We start from the raw sequence: 21,433 nt of genomic DNA on the forward strand, positions 1-21,433 counted from the left end.
TTGATGACCAAAAAAGTGATTTTGGCGTTTTAAATTCTTTATTTCTTACGACGTTCATAATGCGCTATAAATGACAATTTTACTTTATTCGGCGGGTCAGTACGATTACGGCGATACCACAAGTATATAGTTTTTTTATGTTTTGCAGCGTTTGCACAATAAAATCACTTCTTTATAAAATTATTTATTTTCTGTCACCATATTCTGAGAGCCGTAACTTTTTATTTTTCAGTCAAAAAAAGCTGTGTAAGGACTTGTTTTTTGCGGCACGGGTTCTAGTTTTTATTGGTACTATTTTGGGGTACATGCGACTTTTTGATCACTTTTTATTCTATATTTTGGGAGGGGTGGTGACCAAAAAATTGTGATTCTGGCATTGTTTTTAGTTTGTTTTTTTTGCAGCGTTCACCGCGCGGTAAAAATAACATTATAGTTTTATAGATTGGGTCGTTATGAACGTGGTGATGCCAAATATGTGTACTGTTTTTTTTAAAGGTTTCATTTTTTCCCTATAATAAGCTTATTATAGGAAAAAAAAAAACTTTTATTTTTACACTTTTGTAAAACATTTGTATTAACTTATTTTAACTTTTTTTTTAACATTTGACACTTTTTTTACCTGCAGCTTTGATCGCTGCTAGAATACATTACACTACCTAGGTAGTGTAACGTATTCCAACTGTCAGTGTGACGTCACAGTCACTCTGACAGTCTACAAGGACCAGCCAGAGGCTGATCCTCATAGGCTTCCATACATGGCAGACCCGGAGGCTGTTGTCTGGCCCCCGGGTGCCATCACAAGCATCAGCAGCCCCCACAATTGCATGGGGGCTGCTGATGTGCTACAAACCCCCTACATGCGGAGATTGCAATCGAGCTCTGCATTTAACGGGTTAGTTTCCGAAATCAGTGGCAATGAGCCGCTGATCGGCAACAGTGGAGTGTCAGCTGTCAGGGACACTTGACGTCCCGGTTCCTGATGCGCACTGTCGCCGACAGTGTGCAACCCGAACGGCACTGACGTCCTGTGACTCTGACAGGAAATCTATCAGGAGGCTGGTCCTGATAGGCTTCCGTACATGGCAGACACGGAGGCCATTACTTGGTCTCCGGTCGCCATGCTACCCATCTGCAAACCTCACAAATTCATTGTGAGGTCTACCGATGTGCTAGAAGCCCCTAAATTGCGGCGATTGCAATCGATCACCGCAATTAAGGGGTTAGTTGCCGAAATAAGCCGCTGATCGGCATACAGTGGAGTGTCAGCTGTCAGGGATAGCTGGCCTCCCGGTTCCCGGTGCACACGATCGCCGACAGTGTGCACCAGGAACTGCGCAGTAACTGTACGTCCCCGTGCGCTAAGACACTGGCCACCCGGACGTCCAGTTGCGTCGTGGTGCGCCTAGGGTTTAAGCTGGACAGGCTTCCATAGCTCTTCACCCCTCATGGAGCTTATTTGAGCATGCTAAACACTTTAATGTTTTTATTTTAAGTGAAACAAGTGCCTACAAAAATCTATACATAGGAAGGCTAGTTTTGTTGTACAGTTAGGCTGCGTTCACACAGAGTTTTTTTTGCAGGCAGAAAAAAGAAAACTCGTAAAAAAACTCAGTGTGAACATACCCTTACATGCCCCTTTTAAGATTAAGGAGCCTACTTAGAGCCATAACTTAGAATTTTTCTGTCAATGGAGTGGTATGATGGCTTGTTCTTTGCGGGTCAATCTGTGGTTTTTATTGATATATTTTTGGGGTACGTAAAACATTTTGATCACTTTTTATTCAATCTTTTGGGGTAGCTAGGATGACCACAAAACCGAAATTCTGCCCTTTTTGTTTTTTGTTTTTTTACGGCGTTCACCCTGCCGGACAAATAATGTTATATTGTGTAATCGTTTTTGACCTTTACGGACGCGGCAATACCAATTATATTTCATTTTAATTACTAAAAACTTTTATTTACACTGTAATACTTATGGATTGCCATGTGTTTTTTATTTTTTACTGGCTCCTATTAAGGCTTGATTCAGGGAGAACTGGGGGCCTTAGTCAGGCCTCCATGCTGCTATGACAACCATTGACACCCTGCGATTGCGGCGTGATGGAGTGACACAGGGGGCTGCTCCCTCTTTATAACTGCTTAGATACCGCCATCGCCCGCGACATCTATGTGGTTAAACAGCCAGCATCTGAGTTTTCCCAGCCGTTAGCAAAATATCAGCTGTAACGTATCACCAACACCTCCTGGGTATTCTCCATACTCCACTTTGCCGACTGATGTACAGTTATGTCAAATATCAGTAAGGGGTTAAAAAGGTTTTTTTTTTTTTCCATTTTCCTCCCCATGAAGTATGCAATGCTGAAAACTGCTTCAAAATTGCTGTTAACCCAAATGAGGGTGCTAATAAATAAAAGAAGGTGAGTGAGTTAAAGAAGCTCTGTCACCACATTATAAGTGGCCCATATTGTACATGATGTGATCGGCGCTGTAATGTAGATTACAGCAGTGTTTTTTATTTAGAAAAACGATCATCTTTGACAGTTATGACCTATTTTAGCTTTATGCTAATGAGTTTCTCAATGGAAAACTGGGCGTGTTTTACTTTTTAACCAAGCTGGCGTTGTGGAGAGAAGTGTATGACACTGACCAATCAGTGACCAATCAACGTCATACACTTCTCTCCATTCATTTACACAGCACATAGCGATATATCTATATCGTTATGTGCAGCCACATAAACACACTATAACATTACTGCAGTGTCCTGACAATGAATACACATTACCTCCAGCCAGGACGGGATGTGTATTCAGAATCCTTACCACTTCTGTAGCGTCTCTGTGAGTTACATCACAGCAGGCATAGTCTCGCGAGGTTACGCTGTAAGTTGTCATTTACAGCGAGATCTCGCTGTGCTATGCTGTAAATCACAGAGACCTGCAGAGAAGTGGTCAGGATTCTGAATACACATCACGTCCTGGCTGGTGGTATTGTATATTCATTGTCAGGACACTGCAGTAACGCTATAGTGTGTTTGTGGCTGCACATAACGATATAGCTATATCGCTATGTGCTGTGTAAATGAATGGGGAGAAGTGTATGACGCTGATTGGTCACTGATTGGTCAGCGTCATACACTTCTCTCCACAACGCCAGCTTGGTTAAAAAGTAAAACACGCCCAGTTGTCCATTGAGAAACTCATTAGCATAAAGGTAAAATAGGTCATAACTCCGTCAAAAATTATCGTTTTTCTAAATAAAAAACACTGCTGTCATCTACATTACAGCGCCAATCACATTATGTACAAGATAGAGCATTTATAATGTGACAGAGCCTCTTTAATTCTCAAAGGAACATGTCCCCTTCCCTAGAGGGAAATGTTGAATGTCCACTTTAAAGAGGTTGTCATTGTTCATATCAGTACATGTCCATAATAGGACAAGCAATCCAAATTTTCACTCAGACACACACACATGTACTATGTCTGATTTCGTAGGATGCCAAATAACCTATCCGTATATTTTTTGGAGTGCGTAAGGAAACACAAGGAGCACACACAATGCCGTTGTTGCCTTGGTTGGATTCTAAGCCAGGACCCCAGTGCTACAAGGCAACAGTACTAACCACGGAGCCATCATGCTGATACCATTAGGACATATGACATTACAGATGGGGTCCCCCAATTCTATTAGCTAAAACTAAGATGCACCACAAAGTAGATTGTGCTCTGGAGAGCTCAGCTTGACCATGTATTACACATAAATCTGTGCCATGTAATTCTGCAGCTGGGGGGATATGCACCTGCCCGCAGCTTTCCTAGGTGGTAACATGATTGCCGGGGTATTCTGCTAGCAGCGGGTTTGAATTACAAAATAGGACAGCACTTTTAAGTGTATTATAGTAAAAAAAATGGCATCATAATATAAAAAAAAACATATTAAGTGGGGTATAGGCAATTCTCATGCACCAGCTTTAAACTTTAAATCATATATGTGATCCCTTTCTATGTATTAGTTTTGGAGATATTCTATTGCTATTATTTCTGAATATTCTCTTACCTAGTTACTGTTTACATACTAACTTTTATCACTTTGCTGGCTTTACACGCTCTCACACAAGTCCTCTTATTTTTGTGTATCCATGCATGCCAATTCATGGTGCCTTTCCCAAGCCTTGTATGAACAGGATTGGGGTAAGGGATGTTTATTTTCTTCAGTTTTTAAATTCAGAAGGATAATTATAATAAAAATATTCTTGCTACTCAGACAATCAAGTATACGTTGCCTCATAGAATTGGATATACAATTTTGTCTGTGTATGTTAATGCAGATTCTTGCTTTTTAGACCATTTTATTGATGGGCGGAGAGGCAAAAAATGGTTAAAGGAGTGTTTTTTTATTTTTAAGGAGTAATCCAACTGAAATTATCTTTTCATATGTCATAGCTGTATGTAGGAAGATGAAATTCGCCACTGATTTCTAGAATAAAAAAGCTCTATATACGCTTAAAGTGAATTATGGGTAAATTAATTTGGATCTGTGGCGATCAGCTCATCCTTAGGCCTTCTTCATTTGTAAATTAGAATTCCTGAGAAGCAATTTTTAATGCAACCGTACATTTAAGCAGTTTGCTGGTATTGGCACTAACTTTCCATAATAATTAAGGTCTGGCTTTGACAGCACCTTTTGCTCATGTACGGCTGGCTGTCCTGGATTAGCACATAGAAAGGCCCTTAGGCTAGGAAAATTTCTGAAAGAAAAAAAGTAAACAAATTTATACTTTGTACAAATTTCATACTCAAAAAAATTGAAAGTTGGGTTAGTGTGCCTTTTTAAAAGCTTTAGATATGTTAGTGTCGTCACTTAGATGATATTTCTTTTCTCAATGCATGATGTTTTGATGAATTCTGCATAGTAAGAATAGCTATAAGTTGCTAGAGGGTGTAAAAACTGATACAAGAAAAGTATAAGATTCCATAAGAAGGTACAATTGAACAATTGTCTGAGCAGCAACCTAACGGAATAAAAGTCTTTTTGCTTGTGCGTTTTGGAATCTGCTATTTCCGTACTATTTTATATCTCTGAACACTCGACTATTGATATTCCTGCTTTCAAGATAAGGTTGTAGTGGTTCCTTGCAGTGCACGTAGGACTAGTGCATGTTGTCGTCTTGGTTTGCAGTGTGTCTTACGTTAAAGAGCTTCTTCGTCTTAATTTATTTTTACAAAAATGTGATCTTGCTTTAAAGGAAGTCTGTCTGAATGTTTTAGGTTAACAAACGTCTGGCACCGCTTGTTAGCAATAGGATAAAGGAAGATGTACATTCCCGTGAGGTGGATCATAGGGCTTGCAATTGGGTAAAAAACTTTTTTATTCCACCGCGCACCGTATGCTAATAAGGTTGACGTGTGCTTCACCACTCCCCTCCCTTCTGCAGTTGACTGACGGTTCTGCTTGTCTTTGTTATCATATGCAGAGCCTTCAATCAACGGCAGAGGAGAGGGGGGTGGTTAGAGCTGTAGATGCCGGACACTTCCTGGTTTAGCGGACTCTACAGCCTAATTATTATACGACGTGGCGGCATTACATTTATTGCTTAACGTGTTTAAGCCGTTATTAGTCAAGCCCTCCTGCCCCTTCCCTCTGCCTTTAATTCAATGACATTTCTGCCTTGAACTATATAGCCCTGAGCGATCTGAGACAGACTGGTTGAAAGGGATACACTGCCTAGAAACCTCATTAAAGAGACGGATTATCAGGCAGTGTCTCTCTAGCAACAAGACTGTCAGACATGATGCTGAATTTGCACTGTGTAGAGAAGACAGAAATGTATCTTGGCAGCAATCATGCCATACCATTCCCCATATCAGGCTGTGACCATTCTTTTTTTTTTTTTTCCAAAATAAAATGTAATTGGAGAACCGCTTTAAAAAAGAATTGTAATCTAGTGGAATAAAATAATTGCTTTTTATATTGTTTATAATGTTACTAGATTTTAGGTATAAATTAACGCCATGCTGTAGTAGTGCTTTCAAATACTTTTGCAGACATGGCCCTGTTTAAATTGACTGTCTTCGTATTTTGTATAAAAAGATGTTCTAAATTGGCGTGCCCTATATATAAATAGCTTACCCGGAGTCATCTGGATAATGCTGAAGGGATGAGGTGTCCTGATGTCCTGGCTGTTATCGCGCCCATTCTGCCTCGTTTGATCTCCCAGTCCTCACTAGCTCTGCTGAGCGGGACATAAATCAAGGCAGACTGGGCGTGCAAACTCCTCATCCCTCCAATACCACCAACATGATTCTGGGTACAGCACGCACCAATTTATAACTTCTTTTTATACATAATCTGAGACAGACTATTTTGACAGTGGTATTGACAAGCAGTACATCATCATGGCATTGGTTTAATCTCCTAAAATCTAGTGGCCGGTTCTCTTTAAATAGGCTTATTTGTTGAACTGTAGTTACAGTTGAATTAACAATCTGGAAGGGCTATAAATGATCTTAAGGTATTCAACATGAAAGGATAAAACTGATTGGCTGTCCATAGCAGCCAATCAGATTCTAGGTTATAAAGTGATCTGATTAGTCGCTGTAAATAACAGTGGAAATTTTGTAAGACTTCAGTTTTCTGTTCTCATTGTTTGCTTGATTGTTTTTTTTATTTTTTAATAAAGAAATTCTCTTGAATTTTGTAATTCATACTTGAGAACTTGAGTGGAGAACTCTATGTAATAAAGTATAAATAGTATATTACAAGCTAGATGGGCTGTATAAAAAATGTACTTGTTTTTTTTAAACACACAAATCACTAATAAAAATACAACAGGTTTAGGCCTCATGCACACGACCGTAAAAACTCGCGTTATTACGGGTCGTAATTACGACCCGTAATAACGGGCTCATAGACTTCTATTTGCGACGGGTGCTTTCCCGTTTTCTCACGGGAAGGTGCCCGTGCCGTTGAAAAAGATAAAACATGTCCTATTTCAGGCCGTAATAACGGCACGGACAGTCCATAGAAGTCTATGGAGCTCTCGTAATGACGGGTGGCTACATGTGTGCACCCGTCATTACGGCAGCGTTGCTAAGCGACGTCAGTAAATAGTCACTGTCCAGGGAGCTGAAAGAGTTAACTGATCGGCAGTAACTCTTTCAGCACCCTGGACAGTGACTACCGATCAGAATAAACCTGTAAAAAATAAAAATAAAAGACGTTCATACTTACCGAGAACTTCCTGCTTCCTCCAGTCCGGTCTCCCGCCCGTTGCCTTGGTGACGCGTCCCTCTCGACATCCGGCCCGACGTCCTGGATGACGTTTCAGGCCATGTGACCGCTGCAGCCAATCACAGGTCAATTACAGGCTGCAGCGGTCACATGGACTGCCGCGTCATCCAGGGATGTCGGGCTGGATGTGAAGAGAGGGACGTGTCACCAAGACAAAGGCCTCATGCACACGACCGTATTTTTTCCCACCCGTAAATACTGGCGTAAATACGGGTCCGGTGTCACACGTATTCGACCCGTTTTGCACCAGTATTTACGAACCCGTGCCCGTAAATATGGGTCCGGTGTCACCCGTATTCCACCCGTATTTACGGGCACGTTTTTGGCGGCAAAATAGCACTGCACTAATCGGCAGCCCCTTCTCTCTATCAGTGCAGGATAGAGAGAAGGGACAGCCTTTTCTGTAATAAAAGTTAAAGAAATTCATACTTACCCGGCCGTTGTCTTGGTGACGCGTCCCTCTCTTCACATCCAGCCCGACATCCCTGGATGACGCGGCAGTCCATGTGACCGCTGCAGCCTGTGATTGACCTGTGATTGGCTGCAGCGGTCACATGGCCTGAAACGTCATCCAGGACGTCGGGCCGGATGTCGAGAGGGACGAGTCACCATGACAACGGGCGGGAGACCGGACTGGAGGAAGCAGGAAGTTCTCGGTAAGTATGAACGTCTTTTATTGTTATTTTTTACAGGTTTATACTGATCGGTAGTCACTGTCTAGGGTGCTGAAAGAGTTACTGCCGATCAGTTAACTCTTTCAGCTCCCTGGACAGTGACTATTTACTGACGTCGCTTAGCAACGCTGCCGTAATGACGGGTGCACACATGTAGCCACCCGTCATTACGAGAGCTCCATAGGCTTCTATGGACTGTCCGTGCCGTTATTACGGCCTGAAATAGGACATGTTCTATCTTTTTCAACGGCACGGGCACCTTCCCGTGAGAAAACGGGAAGGCACCCGTCGCCAATAGAAGTCTTTGAGCCCGTTATAACGGGAGTTTTTACGGTCGTGTGCATGAGGCCGGTGATATAAAGGGGTTCCCTGGGGTGGTTTCTGCCACCATGTCTGTTACAGGTGATTTATTTATGTGAATAACATTATCTTTTGTGGCCTATTCACCTAGGGCTGGACTCTAGACAGACAGCCATTAGCCTTTGATACATTACTACTGCCTGACAAGTTGTCATGGTAGATCTTATGTCAGGATGTTTTTATCTTATTTTTGGAGGTAAATTAGTTTGTCTCATTTGAGACTCTGTCACCACATTATAAGTGCCCTGTCTCCTACATAAGGAGATGGGCGCTGTAATGTAGGTGACAGTAATGCTTTTTATTTAAAAAAAACGATCTTTTTTCACAACGTTAGGAGCGATTTTAGTTTATGCTAATGAGCTTTCTTAATGCCAAAGTGGGCGTATTTTTACTTTCGACAAAGTGGGCGTTGTACAGAGGAGTGTATGACGCTGACCAATCAGCATCATGCACTCCTCTCCATTCATTTACACTGCACTAGCGATATAGATATATCGCTATGTGCAGCCTCATACACAAACCCTAACATTACTACAGTGTCCTAATAATGAATATACATGAAATCCAGCCTGGACGTCATGTGTACTCAGAATCCTGACACTTCTGAATCTTTTTTTGTGAGGCTGGATGGTCATGTGTATTCATTATCAGGACACTGTAGTAATGTTAGGGTTTGTGTATGAGGCTGCACATAGTGATATAACTATATCGCTAGTGCAGTGTAAATGAATGGAGAGGAGTGCATGATGCTGATTGGTCAGCGTCATGCACTCCTCTGTACAACGCCCACTTGGTCGAAAGTAAAAGTACGAACACTTGGGCATTAAGAAAGCTCATTAGCATAAACCAAAATCGCTCCTAACGTTGTGAAAATAGATAGTTTTTTAAAATAAAAAGCACTGCTGTCACCTACATTACAGCGCCAATCTCCTTATGTAGGAGATAGGGCACTTATAATGTGGTGACAGAGCCTCTTTAAGACTGAAATTTTCTAGACAATTGATTTTGCTCATTTTATTTCTAACTTGAGCAGTATAGGTTCATTATTTTATACAGGTTAATATAAAGGTAGTTGTTAATCGTACTACCAATAAATCCCAGTAGCTGTCAGTTTTTTTTAGGCAACGTTCAAACATGGTGTATTCTTTGCGGATTCTGCACCGGAAATATGCGACAAAGTACAGTAAGATGACTCGATAGGTTTTTTAAAACCACGTGCACGTTTGTTGGAATGAAAACACTGTAGATTCGAAAATCTGCAGCATGCCTGGTATGTTGCGGATTTACTGCAAATTCTGCAGCAGAAAAATTCACCTGCCTTTTTGAAACCTCCCTTCCACTATGCTGCTACTTTAATACGCTGCGGAATTGCTGCATTGAAAATCTGGATGGAAATTCTGCAGTATTTATGCTACGTGTGAACTTGGCCTTAGGCTACATATACACATGAAAATGCCCCGAGTTGCACAACAAAAAACGCACCGAAAAACGTACGATTAGGTGCGGCATGCGAATTTCCTGTGGTTTTGATGTGTATTTTCCGCAGCAATGTACGCAACGTACATTGCTGCGGAAAATACACATCAAAACCACAGGAAATTCGCATGCCGCACCTAATCGTACGTTTTTCGGTGCGTTTTTTGTTGTGTAAATCGGGGCATTTTCATGCTGCGGGTTTTGGTGCGTTTTTTTTCCATGGAACTAAGCAGATACAGTGCGCAAGCAGAAACGCAAGATAAATTGAAATGCTGCGGATTTTAAAATGCGCAACGCAAGTCAATTTACGTTGCGAAAGAAACAGCATCGTGTACATGAGATTTCCTGAAATCTCTGGTAGTGTATTATGCTGTGGATTCGCCACATGCAAATACGCGCGGCAAAACGGCACGTAATACGCATAGTGTGCATTGAGCCTCATGGTGAATATGCTATGTAATGAGTCACATATGTCTCACTTGACTCTCCTTGCTTGACCAAGACGTTGGATATGTGTTTTTTTTGTTGTTTTTTTTTACACTCGAACTTGAGGGCGCACTTTAGATAACTATTTTCTCCTAGTAATCATATGATAAAAATGATCTTCGGATGCCTATCCTGTTCCATCCCTTTTGCCATTCTATGTGTGTCCTTTTGCATCCTGTTTTAAAGAAAAAGTAAATAACTACCTTTTAACAGCATGCAAAAAAAAAAGTGATGTGAACAGGGCCGAATAGTGTCCTTACATTATTTCATGTCCCTTGCATTTAAATTTATTACTATACACATGATGAATTGATGCATACACAGGTTTTATTTTCCTAGATATTCTCTTGTAGTTTTAGCTCTCTGTACTTTGTTACCTCGGTTACTATATTTGCTAGCTTTTTACTTCTGGGTGATGCAGTGTCACTCATTACGGTATTGATAAAGCTTTTTTTGACCAGTTTCAGGTATTGAAGGTTTGGGTATTTTCTCGCCTGCTCCGGAGTATATTGAAAATATATTGATTATGTTGATGGTAATTTTTATGCACGGTTGAGTTCACACGTGCGTTCGGTTTTCCGTTCTGCTGTGTCAGGAGAAAAAAAAACCAATAAAAAAAAAATGGAAAAGCTGCATCCGTCGACTGAACCCATTAACTTCAATAAATTCCATCATGGTGTCCCCTGTTTTAGCCCCTCTCATATCACGCTCTCGCGATCCCAGCACAAGGGAAAGGGGAAATGTTTCTTAATATTTCCTTAAGCAATTTTACTCTTCTCCCTTGTGCAAAAGACCTGGTCTTCCCTTTGATAAAAAAAAGGCGTATAAGTGAATGGATCTACCGAATGTGATGTGAAATGGGCCTTCAATGCCGATGTGAATATGCTGCCTTGACATATTAGGTCTGTGCCAACATAGTGAGCCACCTCTTCATATCATCCCTCTACAGAATCTTCTTGCAGTTGATATGAGAGTTTATGGCACCCTGCACACATTGCATATTGGCTGCAGCATTTCCATTTGGGTTTTCGGTGCAGAAAATCTGCCACGTTTTTGCAACACAAATTGACCTGCTGCAAATTCAGAATCCGCACAGTAGGTCAATTTCTGTACGTCTTTTCTCCAGATTTATTTTCACCGCTTGTGGATGAGATTTTTTTCAAATCTCAGCCACTTTGCTACTACTGTAATACAATACGCTCCAGAAAATCCAGACAGAAAATTTGCAGTAAGCACGTAACGCATGCAGTAGGCCTAGTACTGGCCTAATCTACCTTCATATCTCAGAACAAAATAACAGAGATTTGTGGTTTTTGAAAATTTGATTTTGCGGTGAGGGAAACTTTTGATACAGTTGGTGTATTATAGAAATGTTTGTTTTGTTGAGCTTTTGTCTCATACCCTTGTAAACTTGTGAAGAAACTCCTCCAAAGTAAAATATCAAATTGTGCTCTTTGTCTAACAGCCATACACCGTAAAGTGTATTGTCCGCAATTATGTACTGTTAGAAAAGCTATGATTTTATTAATTTAACCACTTCTGTATATAAATGGTTTGATGTCACTTGATATGAACCCTGTTTACTTGATGCTGAAGTAATTTGGATTTTATTCCCATATTAGCGTTTGAACAATTAGAGAAAACTGTAAGCGCCTCACAGAGCACAGAGGAGGCCCACAGAAAAGGAAAGCAAGAAATGGAAGAACACATTAAAGCCATAGAGGAGGCCAGTGAGGAGGAGCGCGTAAAAATCCAAAAGGAACTTAGTCGTGTCAAGCAAGAGGTGGTGGATATTATGAAGGTAAAGATTTCTTCACTGAATTTTACAAGATTAGAAAAATAAATGGAGAAAAAAGTGGATAAAATTCTCCATTGCTGTCCAAATGTTGTGGAATTTAAGGATTCAATCCAAAGCATGTATGTTTCTTTGCCTGATGAAGAGATCGGTCCGATCTCATAACGCGTAGCATTCTTATCCATTAAACTTATATCTTATTTAAAATACTTGCCTTGGATTGAATCCTTCAATTCCACAACATTTGGACAGCTCTGGAGAATTTTATCCACTTTTTTTCTCCATTTATCTCGATCTACTGAGGGAGCCCTGACAGCCCCTGCACGGATTTACCAGCTGCAGTCCATTGAGACCATACAGGCACTTCTGGGTGTTGTGCTCCTAGCACAACACCACAAGGTAAGCACAACCGCTTACCCCCGACCCTTTGTCACTTTAAACAAGAGATGATTCACGAGGTGCGCCGGGCATTTTTTTTTCTTTCTCGTCTATAGATAAGATTAGAAAAATGGTTATGTATTTGCAAAAACAGTACCATCCATGGGCTGTGTCTGGTACTGTAGCTCCGCTTCCGTTACGGGAATACCAGACCCACAACCCATAATCCGGAATGGCACGGTTTCTGGAAAAATAAAAAAGTAGACCCTTACAAATGCCATCTTTTATTTGTAATACTCCCACTTGAGGTAACATTTGATAAAATTTCCCATATTTATGTCTTATAGAAAAACTCTGATGAGCGTATTCATGAGATGGAAAAATTACATGTTGAAGCCTTAAAGAATAAAGAGCAGGAACACAAGGAAACTCTAAGTGTGTTGGAACAGGAGTATCAAGAAAAGTTAAAAAAGGCTTTTGTAAGTCACAGTTTTATTTTTAATTCGGATCAGATAACTACTTGTTACCGTATTATGTCTGTGGCAGTTACATAACTTTAGCAGCTTTCTAATCATTTTATCTTTGCACTATTGGCATACAGCACTCCATGCTGACTGCCCGCTGGGCTTGCACAAGGTATAAAAGTGGGCCAGTCTTGACGAGCACGGCAGCGGTGTAATGTATTAGAAGTGATTGGGGGCAAATAAGGAGCAGCAGCCAGAGGCTCAGACATCATCATATAGAGAGTAGGTAGATTTATGATCTCCTGTACATGTTAAAGGTTAGCTGGAATCATTGTTAAAAGTTGTGCTTAAATGGAGCAGAACTGCAATGCAACCAAGCAGCTCACACCTAAGAAATAAAATGTCAGACTAGCAATAGACTTTTCTGGTTTTATGAAAGTAAGGGTATGTTCACACAATGAGAGGCATTTACGTGTGAAAAGACAGACTGTTAACAGCTGCCTCGTTTCACACGTAAATGCTCCTCCTCGCATTTTGCGAGCCGTCTGAGACGCTCGTATATCTTGAGCTGCTCTTCATTGAGTTCAATGAAGAGCAGCTCAAATTACGTGGCAAAGAAGTGCCCTGCACTTCTTTGCCGAGGCAGTCCATTTACGCGTCGTCGTTTGACAGCTGTCAAACGACGACGCGTAAATTACAGGTCGTCTGCACAATACGTCGGCAAACCCATTCAAATGAATGGGCAGATGTTTGCCGATGTATTGTAGCCCTATTTTCAGACGTAAAACGAGGCATAATACGCCTCGTTTACGCCTGAAAATAGGTCGTGTGAACCCAGCCTAAAGCATAAGCATTGTGTGTGTGTGTGTGTGTGTGTGTGTGTGTGTATGTATATATATATATATATATGTGTGTGTGTGTGTGTCTATGTTGTGAATCTTTGCAATATTCTTTGTTTCAATTCCTCTCCATTTTCAAAATGTATGCTTTGTCAGTGAATAGAAACACCCTTGTGGACAACCAGAAGCTGAAAACCTGTCCAGAAAATATGCCTCTCACACAGTTGAATGACTTTCATACACTTAACATAATCTGTACGCATATTATCAGGTCAGGTCTTAGAAACATTCTTATTAGCAACCAGAGGTCTATTTGCTAACCGCAAACAGATCTTGAAAATGAAGAGGAATTGAAAAACATAGGGGGAGATTTATTAACCCCTTGAGTACCCAGCTCATTTTGGCCTTGAGGACCAGACCCATTTTTTCAAATCTGACATGTATCACTTTATGTGGTAATAACTCCGGAATGCTTTTACCTATCCAATTGATTCTGAGATTGTTTTCTCGTGACACATTGGACTTTAGTTTAGTGCAAAAATTTGGTCGATAAATTCATTCCTTATTTGTGAAAAACACCAACATTTAGCGAAAATATGAAGAAATTATGATTTTTCCCATTTTAAATGTATCTGCTTGTAAAACAGATGGTAATACCACACAAAATAGTTACCAATTAACATCCCCCATATGTCTACTTTATGTTTGCATCGTTTTTTGAACATTCTTTTATTTTTCTATGACCTCACAAGGCTTAGAACTTTAGCAGCAATTTCTCATATTTTTAAGAAAATTTCAAAAAGCGATTTTTTCAGGGACGAGTTCAGTTCTGAAGTGGTTTTGAGTGCCCTATATATTAGAAACCCCCATAAAACACCCCATTTTGAAAACTGCACCCCTCAAAGTATCTAAAACAGCATTCAGAAAGTGTTTCAACTCTTTAGGCGTTTTACAGGAATTGAAGGAAAGTAGAGCTGAAATTTTCAAATTTCATTTTTTTTTACAAAATTCATATGTAATACATTTTCTTCTGTACCACAGAAGGTTTTACCTGAGAAACGCAACTCAATATTTATTGCCCAGATTCTGCAGTTTTTAGAAATATCCCACATGTGGCCCTAGTGCGCTAATGGACTGAAACACAGGCCTCAGAAGCAAAGGAGCACCTCTTGGATTTTGGGGCCTCCTTTTTTCAGAATATATTTTAGGCACCATGTCAGGTTTGAAGAGGTCTTGTGGTGCCAAAACAGTGGAAACCCCCGAAAGTGACCCCCATTTTTTAAACTACACACCTCAGGGAATTTATCTAGGGGTATAGTTAGCATTTTGACCCCACAGGTATTTTGCTATATTTTCTGGAGTTAGTCTGTGAAAATGAAAATCTACTTTTTTTCTGGAAAAACGTAAAAATTTCTAATTTTTGCAAGAAATAAAGGAGAGAAAGCACCCCAACATTTGTAAAGCAATTTCTCGCGATTACGGAAATACCCCATATGTGGTAATAAACTGCTGTTTGGACCCACAGCAGGGCTCAGAAGGGAGGGAGCGCCATTTGGATTTTGGAGCTCTGATTTTACTGGAATGGTTTTCAGTGCCGTGTCACGTTTGCAACGCCCTGGAGGGACCTAAACAGTGGAATCCCCCCAAAAGTGACCCCATTTTGGAAACTATACCCCTCAAGGAATTTTTCTAGTGGTATAGTTATCATTTTGACCCCACAGGTTTTTTGCTGAATTTATTGGAATTAGTCTGTGAAGATGAAAAGAGACTTTTTTTTGGAAAAAACACAGAATTTTCTAATTTTTATAAGGAATAAAGGAGAAAAAGCACCTCAACATTTGTAAAGCAATTTCTCCTGATTACGGAAATACCCCATATGTGGTAATAAACTGCTGTTTGGACCCATGGCAGGGCTCAGAAGGGACGGAGCACCATTTGGATTTTGCAGCTCAGATTTTGCTGAATTGGTTTCTGGGGGCCATGTCGCGAGTCCCTGAAGTACCAGTACAGTAGAAATTCCCCAGATGTGATCCCAATTTGGAGACTATACCCCTGAAAGAATTAAATTAGAGGTGTAGTGAGCATTTTGAGCCCTCAGGTGTTTTATAGATTTTATTAGAATTGGTCCGTGAAATATAACCTGTAGCTTTAGCTCAGAATTTTTCATTTCCACAAGGAATACAGGAGAAAAGACACCCCAAAATTTGTTACACAATTTCTCCTGATTACGGAAATACCCCATATGTGGTTGTAAACGGCTATTTGGACATACGGCAAGAGTCTAAACGGAAAAAGTGAAATTTCGTTTTTGGAGTGGAGATTTTACAAAATTTGTTTTTGACGCCATGTTGCATTGCGCTGAGGTACGAGTACAGTGAAAACTCCCGAGAAGTGACCCCATTTAGGAAACTACACCCCTCAAGGAATTCATCTAGAAGTGTAGTGAGCATTTTGACCCCCAAAGGTTTTGCAGAAATTAGTGCACAGTGGATGTTGCAGATTGAAAATTGACATTTTCCACATATATGCTATTTCAGTGCCCAATGTGTTGGGCCCAGCTTGTACCACTGGAGACATACGCCCCATAAATTGTTAAGCAGTTCTCCAGAGTACGGTAATACCCCATATGTGGTCATAAACCGCTGTTTGGGCACACTGCCAGGCCCAGAAGGAGCGCCATTTGGCTTTTGGAGCGCAGATTTTGCTTGGTAGTAGTTTTGTTTAGTGTTTTACTGGTGTTTCAGTTTATAATGTGGGGGCATATGTAATCTGTGCGGAGTACATACATTTTTTGCGTGACACACTGTCGTTTTTATTGGTACCATGTTTGGCTACGCGCGACTTTTTGATCACTTTTTATTCCATTTTTTTGGAAACAACGTGACCAAAAAAGGAAATTCTGCCATTGTTTTTTATGGTATTTTTTTTACGGTGTTCACCGTGCGGGATAAATAATATGATATTTTTTTAGGTCAGGCCGATACGAACGCGGCGATACCTATTATGTCTAGTTTTTGTCTTTTTTTTTCATTTTTTTTCTAATTATAAAGGGCTTGATCAGGGAAACAAGGCGATTATTGTTTTTATTACGTAAAACTTGTATTTATTTATTTATCGAAAACTTTTTTTTTACTTTTTTTTCACTTTTTATTTTACACATACTAGGGGACTGGAAGATCTGATCTTCTGATCCCCTGTACAATACACTGCACTACTTCTCTATGTACTGATGTAGTGCAGTGTATTGTAACTGTCACTTTACAACTGACAGTTGAGCCTATTACGTCCTGCCTTGGGCAGGACCTAATAGGGTCCCGTACCTGGCAACCAGGAAGCCGTTGCTAGGCTTCCTGGTTGCCATTGCAACCATCAGAACCCCGCGATTTTTCGCGGGGGGGGCAATGGGGTGCAGAGGGAGCCCCCTCCCTCTGTATCAATCACTTAAATGCCGCTGTCGCTATTGACAGCGGCATTTAAGGGGTTAAACTACAGCGATCGGAGAGGACAGTGATCGCTGTAGTTGCAGTGGGATGTCGGCTGTATATTACAGCCGACATCCGATGAAGATGGAGCGAGCACAGCTCCTGTGCCCGCTTCATTCTCAGGGCGTTACTATACGCCCATTTTCGGGAAGGGGTTAATAAAAAGTGTTTGTTTTTTTTTACACCGCTTTCTCTGATCTCCTCACGTATCTCACAGAAATGAGGAGATCAGAGAAAGTGACAGGAGCTTTCTCCTGCAGACGACGTCACAGACGGCTGTGATTGGTCAGTCTTCAGAGACTGACCAATCACAGCAATCGCCGGCATTGGGGACTGCTAATTGGTCCCCAGGCCGGTAGCAGAGACGGTTAGCTGTCAATGACAGCTGCCGCCGCTGTTCTGTCACTATGTGATTTCACATAGTGACAGTTTATTCCTGCGCCGTAATAGTACGTCGAAGGTACGCTGGCATAAGTGGCCAGCGACGTACTATTACGTCAAAGGTACGCAAGGGGTTAAGACTGCCGTTTGATACGCTAGTCTTAATATTAAGAAATGTGGAGCAAAATGTGGCTAATTTATTAAGAAGTGCGTGCCTTTTAACAAATTAGGTGATTTTCTGGTCAGCCGTGTGCCACAAAAGCAAACCTACGCCAGCTATGAGTGTTTGTAGCTTTGTGCTATACTTTATACCCGATTCTAACGTAAGTTATAGTGATTTTGGCAGGTTGTTTTTTGCTAAATCCTACCCACTTTTTATAGAAAAGTTACGTGCGTGGTGGAAATGCACAAGCCACAATTTTTCCCGCAAATTGCGACTTTTGTGCCGTTTTATGATTTTTCTGCACCAGGAAACTAACTTTGAAATGTTAATAAATCCCCCCTCCCCCGTATAATACAAAGTTGCACCACTTGCGCACCAAAAAAAGGCCAAAGCAACCCATGTCAATACATGTGCTTTTTATGTACACACTCGTTTTTTCAGAGGAAAGATCCAATGTAGAATTGACCGAAAATCTGCAGCAGAAATCTGAGAATGACCCTCGGGTTGTTGCCACTGATTTGCCGTAAAAGCAGCCACTTTTCTGCGTGCAGTTTATCCCCATCCAATGGAAATAATCTGCGCGTGGCTACCTGACGCTGCGTTTTGGGGTTTGTTGTCCATTTGGAGCCAATCAGAAGCCTCCCTAATGATATTGCATGATGGATAAGTATCTGCCTGTATTTCTCAGCATTGAGGACACCATTAATCAATTTGCTGAAATGCAGCCCCAAACTTGCAAGGACCCTCCACCATGCTTCAGTGTTGCCTGCAGACACTCATTATTGTACATCTCTCCAGACCTTTGGTGAACAAACTGCCTTCTGTTACAGCCAAATATTTCAAGTTTTGACTCCTCAGTCCAGAACACCTACTGCCATTTTTCTGCACCCCAGTTCCTATGTTTTCGTGTATAGTTGAGTCGCTTGGCCTTGTTTCCAGGTTGAAGGTATGGCTTTTTGATGCTAACGGCACTGCTGGACATCTTCCAAATTTACAGGGGAAGCAAACATGATGTGCCTTTGTTCTTCCGCAGTAAGTTTCCTTGGCTGATCATTGCGTCTATGGTCCTCAACCTTGTTTGTTTCTTTGTGCTTCTTCAAAAGAACTTGAACAGCACATCTTGAAACACCAGTCTGCTTTGAAATCATTACACAGAGTGATCTATTTCCAGCATTTTTTTCTTTTAATATTGAAGATTATGGATAACAGTTAATGAAAGCCCAAAATTTTGTGGCTCCGAAAATTTTAATATTTTATATAAGCCCAATTTTAAAAAAATGTTAATACCGAAATGTTGGCCTACTGAAAAGTATGTACAGTATATGCACTCAATACTTGGTCAGGGCTCCTTTTGCATGAATTACTGCATCAATGCGGCATGGCATCGAGGTGATCAGCCTGTGGCACTGCTGAGGTGTTATGGAAGCCCAGGTTGCTTTGATAGTGGCCTTCAGCTCGTCTGCATTGTTGGGTCTGGTGTCTCTCATCTTCCTCTTCACAATACACCGTAGATTCTCTATGAGGTTTGTCAGGCGAGTTTGCTGGCCAATCAAGCGCAGTGATACTGTGATTATTAAACCAGGTATTGGCACTTTTGGCAGTGTGGGCAGGTGCCAAGTCCTGCTGGAAAATTAAATCTGCATCTCCATAAAGCTTGTCAGAGGAGGGACGCATGAAGTGCTCTAAAATTTCCTGGTAGATGGCTATATTGACTCTGGACTTGATATAACACAGTGGACCAACACCAGCAGATGACACGGCTCCCCAAACCATCACTGACTGTGGAAACTTCACACTGGACCGCAAGCAACTTGGATTGTTGCCTCTCCACTCTTCCTCCAGACTCTGGGACCTTGATTTCCGAATGAAATGCAAGATTTATATATATACATATATATATATATATATATATATATATATATATATATATATATATATATATATATATATATATATATATATATATATATATATATATATATATATATATATATTAGAATATATTTCACTTTTCGAATTAAATTACAGAAAAATTTACTTTTTAATATTCTAATTCATTCAGGACTAGTATGTATGTATGTATATGTATGTGTATAGATATATATATATATATGTATGTATGTATCTAGAGTCACTTGAGTTGCACTGGACTTTATTACATGCTAAGTAATAACTATTTTGATTAACTGCAGTACAATTTTGCATTCCATCACAGACAAAAGGCCAGGATGATCATTTGAATATTATGCAAGAAAAAGAACAGCAAGCATTACTTGCTTTAGAAGAGATTGAACTTCAGAAGAAAGCCATTCAAGCACAAACTGAAAACCAGCTTCAAGAAATGCAGCAAGAGCTTGAAGAATGTAGAACGGTAAGTGTTAGTGCTTGTAAATTTTCAATTTTTAGTCAAACTGATCGGAACTAAATATAGGATTGTACTGTGAATTATATGAACCTCTGACTGTTCACACAAGTGTTCTGGTACCTCGAAGTCCACTTTTAATTTACAATAGGAAAACCCTTCTGGTGAGCTTTTTTTTTTTTACTTGTGCTTTTACAAAGCAGCCTCCTTCCTTATGTAGAAGTGCTAAAATGTAATAAAGCAACCAATACTGCAAAAAAAATAAAATTAAATGTTTAGTGCTTTCTCGCTATTTAAGCTGGAGTGACCTATTTATAGCAAATTGCTTCAATAGCATTTCATCCTATCCTATTATAGTAAATATGCAAACTCCTTCCTGAAGAGGTTATTTGAAAATACCCATGTGATGGCTTGTCAAACTCAAAAAACGTAATTCTAATTTAAAGGAGACCTGTCAGAAACCCTGTATGCAAACTCCAATAATGGAACCCTATAGACTATAGGATATATTTTTGCTTTCTACCAAGCTGGTAGACCCTTTCCATGCAGGAAAAATGCTACCGGGGTTCAAACAAAATAAAAGGTGCTTGACCAGGGTCAGGGTTATGTATAATTTAGAACTAGTTGGTATCTCATAATTTGACAGTATATCTAACACTGGAGCACTTGATAATTAGAGTTTAATAGACATATGTTTTGCTCATTTTGAACACGTCCATTCACATGTAAAATGTGACAGACTACCTCAAATGTAAAAGCGATTGATCACTTTTAAAACAATCTTCTACACAGTTTACCATACAGTTGCAAGAAAAAGTAAGTGAACGCCTTTGGTATTACCTGGATTTCTGCATTAATTATTAATAAAATGGGATCTGATTGTTATGTAAGTCACAATTCTAGACACACCATCTAACTAAACTAACACACAAACAGTTGTACTGTTCATGTATGTTCATTGAGCATGTTGAGGAAACATCCACAGTGCAGGGAAAAAAAGGATGTGAACCCTTGAATTTAATCCCCCTGATGATCCCACTTCATCAGCAATCAACTCCGCCATATGTTTACTGTAGCTGCAAATAATATTTGTACACTGTTAAGGGAGGAATTGGACCATTTCTCCCTTCAAATGTTTCAGTTCATCAACCTTTCTGGAATAACTTCCATGCACAACCGTCTTCAGATCAGCGTTAAAGCGTACCTAACCTTTCAGGTGACTTTTCTGTATAAGCTCTTATATGTGTACAAGAGGAAGAACACTATTTCTTGCCATTATA

At 40.3% G+C, this 21,433-nt stretch overlaps 1 protein-coding gene across 3 annotated transcripts in view; it reads left to right on the forward strand.

Moving 5' to 3' along the window:
• GOLGA4 (golgin A4) overlaps positions 1–21,433 on the forward strand; it is a 125,473-nt gene that overhangs the window by 58,890 nt on the left and 45,150 nt on the right. For all 3 annotated transcript variants that reach the window (XM_075826984.1, XM_075826985.1, XM_075826986.1), the window contains 3 exons: positions 11,912–12,090; positions 12,810–12,941; positions 20,007–20,162. In XM_075826984.1, the coding sequence (XP_075683099.1) occupies positions 11,912–12,090; positions 12,810–12,941; positions 20,007–20,162 (467 nt within the window). The remainder of the gene's footprint in view (positions 1–11,911; positions 12,091–12,809; positions 12,942–20,006; positions 20,163–21,433) is intronic.

The sequence above is a fragment of the Rhinoderma darwinii genome, chromosome 5 (genome assembly GCF_050947455.1).
Source record: "Rhinoderma darwinii isolate aRhiDar2 chromosome 5, aRhiDar2.hap1, whole genome shotgun sequence".
NCBI classification, from domain to species: domain Eukaryota; kingdom Metazoa; phylum Chordata; class Amphibia; order Anura; family Rhinodermatidae; genus Rhinoderma; species Rhinoderma darwinii.